General features: G+C 35.3%; 1 protein-coding gene across 1 annotated transcript; it reads right to left on the reverse strand.

Moving 5' to 3' along the window:
* Positions 1 to 2,364: 2,364 nt before the first annotated feature.
* On the reverse strand, positions 2,365 to 3,948 carry LOC130624123 (uncharacterized). Its single transcript, XM_057439692.1, has 2 exons — positions 3,110 to 3,948; positions 2,365 to 3,004 (listed from the first exon to the last, which is right to left on the reverse strand). The coding sequence occupies exons 1-2, from the start codon at positions 3,946 to 3,948 to the stop codon at positions 2,365 to 2,367; spliced, it is 1,479 nt and encodes a 492-aa protein (XP_057295675.1).
* Between the last annotated feature and the right edge of the window lie 363 nt (positions 3,949 to 4,311).

A 4,311-nucleotide genomic window follows, 5' to 3' on the forward strand; every position in this document is an offset into this window, starting at 1 on the left:
GCCGGGAGTCTCGGTACCATTTGGGGGTGCCGCTAAGATTCAGTACACTTGAGAAAACGAAGTATAAACATCGCGCTATAGCTATCAAATTATTTACCAACTTTTTAAAACATTTAAAACAAACATGGATTACGATTTAATATCAAAAATGTCTGTCGAAGAGTTGAAGAACTACTTGAGAGTTAGAAATTTAAGGATAAGTGGAAGAAAGGAAGAACTAATTGCTCGAGTGTTTTCAGCAGCTGAGAACTTCGTCCAGCCTGTGAAAACTGCTCAAGAAGTAGAGAGTAGTTTAAAAGAGGAGTATCAGAAGAAGCTGAAAATAAACGATAGAACACTTCCAGATCCTTTTTAAAATACCTCACGGTTGGATGGATGAGCAAGAAGGAATAAAGTTTTGGCCCATGGTGTTGTATCCTGACATCTTTAGCTACCTTATGTTTTATCCATCAGAACTAGGTAGTTCAGATTTAATGACTACAAAAACTCAAAGGCATATAGCTATTATAAATCTGGATGGCTTCAACCTCTCGCCTATCATGATTTATCGGGAAGTAATTTTTGCATTTTTAAAGGTACATGCAGAAAGTCGCAAGCGATTAACGATCCTTTCCATAAACTATGGTTAATTCTGGAAAAAAGTGGTAAGATAATGTCGTGCCATTGTACATGCATGGCTGGAATGAGCCAGACATGTAATCATGTTGCGGCTGCTTTATATCGCATTGAAGCTGCTGTCAGAATTGGACTTACAAATACAGCTTGTACAAGCACCGCTAACGAGTGGCTTCCTAACAGAAAGCAAGTAGCTCCAACTAAAATTAAAGACTTGAATTTTAGCAGAGATAACTTTTCAGACAGAGGAAAGAGAAAGCGCCCTTTAGTATCGACACCTAAAAAGAACTTTGATCCTCTTCAACATTGTGGCGAGAAATTACTTTCTCTTAACGAAATAGCAGACGAATTAAAAGAAATTATTCCTGAAAGTATTTTATTTACTGCTGTACCAAAACCAGAAATTGACTTTGTTAGAGAGTGTTTAAGTATTTCTGATGTAACTCAACCATCAGACATATACAGTATAAGTGACATACTTGCAATGTCAAAAACAAAAACTGAATTTGAATGCAATCTAGTGGCATATGTAACACCCGAGAAAGTTATTCATATTGAAAAATTAACCCAAGGACAAAGTGAGAATACTGGTTGGTATAATTTTAGAAAGCATGTAATCTCTGCCTCAAAAGGCCATGAAGTTTTAACAAAAATGAAAAAAGTTAAATCAGGAGGTGGAGGATCCGTTAATATCTGGGCATTAAACCAGAAAGTTTCAGGCATGTCATTTATTAGCCCTAATATACCAGCACTGAAATATGGTCGTACAATGGAAATAAATGCTGTTAATGCATTTAAAGACAACTTCTTACAAGGGCATAAAAATGTGAAGGTTTTAGAGTGTGGCTTGTATTTAGATAAAAACACACCTTACATTGGTGCAAGTCCAGACAGAATAATAACATGTGATTGTTGTCTGCCAGCATGTTTAGAAGTAAAATGTCCTTTTTCAATTAATTACACGACGCCAAAGGATTTAAACGTAAAACTACCCTACTTGACGCACATGGAAGAAAAAACAGTATTGAACAAAAACCACAAATATTACACACAATGTGTTATGCAAATGGGAGTAACTGGCTTTTCCCAATGTCATTTTGTAGTTTGGACACCTCATGGGATGGTGCACGACATTATAAACTTTGAGCTTGAAGTGTGGAATTCTATGAGAAAAACTTTTATAGAATATTACGACACATTTTATTTAAAATCCATATTTTCAGGATGATTTATTTTATGCATAAGCTATCGAAAATTATTTTTGTATATATTTGTCTGTTTAGAAATAAAAGTTTGAAGAGCATATTTATCTTTCTTTGATTTGAACGTGCTTTACAAATACATTTCAACCAATTTTTTTAAATGCCATCTGTAGCCTGATGTTTCTGCGTTAAAATGACCATGTGTCTTCTAATCAAAATATTCCCTTAAGAAAAGTATTTGGCATAGGCTACCTCTCATTTAGGCATTAAGTACATACAGTATTTTTTTATATTTCTTTAAACGTTCCATGAGGTATTCTGATAAATTTTTGTGTGGCCTCGATTTTCCGACACTTACGGCCATTAACTTTAACTATTTCAAGTAGGTAGGCGAGCCCGAAATATTAGAATGAGTGCGCATGTAAACAAAGGGAGATACGAGTAGATAACAATAATTAAAAAAACAGAATAACTCAGACAACTTTTTTTGGTAAAAATATTTACAAAACAAGCAAAAAATGTGAAAAAAGAAAATTTACAAAAGTGTTCAAGTAGTTTTTTCTGGTTTCTTTTTAATTAATACAGGCTTTAGGTTACATAATGCAGCACAGCATTTAACTATATGATCTGCATGTTGTAACATTGTAACAGGCAACACTCCCTTGAGTATGCGGTAAAACTTAATTCTGTTAATTGCTCGCTCAACATGAATCCTTAAATTTGCTACATCTTTAGTTTTTTTACATTCAGCACTTGTCATCTGACTTTTTACACGTGCACCTGGTGGAACAACTAATTTGCAAAAACGTAACATTAATTCTTCTCTGATTTGAAATCCACGATCTGCCATAACTTCATCATCCCTTTCTAACAAATTGTAAAATCCAGAGTCATTTGTAATAAATTTATCAGACGCGCGCCCACCATAACAATCAGATAAAAAAGTTATATATCCAGAAGGGCTTATACCAACAAGAAATTTTAAAGTATTGTGATGTTTATAGTCTGACCAAGTAGATGCTTGATTTGTTAAGGATTTTGGTCTGTCAATGAACACCTCAGCACAATCAATTATAACCCGACATTTGGAATAACCTGCTTTGGCAAATGTTTTAGGCAAGTTATCACGAATGGCTTCTCTTGGCAGCCAGACAACAAGTGCATCACCCAAAACTCTACTTATAATTCTAATCCAAGTTACAAATACTGTGGAACATGTTTATGGTGATATTCCAAAACGATCTGCAAGGTCCTCTGTCAGTAAGCCCAAACGAAGTTTCATCAAAACTAACAAAAACTCATCACGCTGTGTTAACTTTTTCACATGTTTAGTTTGACGCTTTATTTTAGTACTTAAACATGCTCGTTTTGACCCCCTCCAATAATTCACTTGCTGTAAGTAAGGCTTTAATAACAATAACAGAGCGTTAAATAACATGATAGAAGATAGACCAGTGTAATAATTCATTTTGGAATCACTTTTAATGATTCTCCAAGTCATTGTTGTATTTTTAACAATTTCAAAGGCTTTGCCTCTATACTTCTTTACTTGTACAGTTAAGGAGTTCACTTTACTGACCAAAGATTTGATCATTTCGCTCTTGTCTTTGCATGATTCACATGTAGGCGGTGAAGAAATAGTGTAAGAGTGGTCTGGTATTGTCGGTGAAAAAAATCCTGATGCGTCAGAAATATTTGAGCAACAAGGTTCCTCTTCTTGGGCTTCATTGCTGGGAACATCTTCTGAATCAAGAGATGACTTTTCCAGAGAATGTCGAAATAGTTCCCTCCTAGGTATTTTAGTAACAGGAGTGTCGTACCCCAATTCTAGTGTTGGGTCTGGATACTTTTGGGAAGGTGTTCCATCAACAAAATGAACAGAGCATACCCTGTCACTTTGTTTTGGTACCCAATCACTTTTATCTGGGTTAATTCTTCTCATAGCTTTTATCCAACGCTGTCTCTGTTCGTTATTTCTAAGGACGCTTGGAAAGCAATACAAACTAAACGGTCGCTGACATGAACATTCTTCATGGTTAACTTCGTGAATTTCACATCGTTCCTTCTTCCATTTTCGCAGCTTCTTAGTGCTATTAAAACAGCCAATAACAGCACAGTTTACACTTGGCATGATAAATAATTCTTGAAATAAAAGATTTTGTGCAGATAGATAAATGTAAGCGTGTTGTTTATACTTCGTTTTCATCAAGTTTAACTAAGAAGAACACAAGGAAGATTTTATCAGGCACCCCTTCTTAGAACCCAGTTCCCTTCCCTAGCGCGGAATAATAATGGCGCGCGTAATGTTAAATAGGTGTATTAAGTCCCACAGTCAAACATTTCACTGTTAAAAGCGATGCAACCTAGTAACATCCGAATACTATCGCTAGCTACATGTTGGTACGAATATGTGACGCAACCGTTGTAACTCAAACGGATTTATACCGCTAGAAAGTCAATGAAATGTAGTCTTTGAAACTGCTCCTATTTATTC

Source organism: Hydractinia symbiolongicarpus, chromosome 13 (genome assembly GCF_029227915.1).
Source record: "Hydractinia symbiolongicarpus strain clone_291-10 chromosome 13, HSymV2.1, whole genome shotgun sequence".
Classification (NCBI taxonomy): domain Eukaryota; kingdom Metazoa; phylum Cnidaria; class Hydrozoa; order Anthoathecata; family Hydractiniidae; genus Hydractinia; species Hydractinia symbiolongicarpus.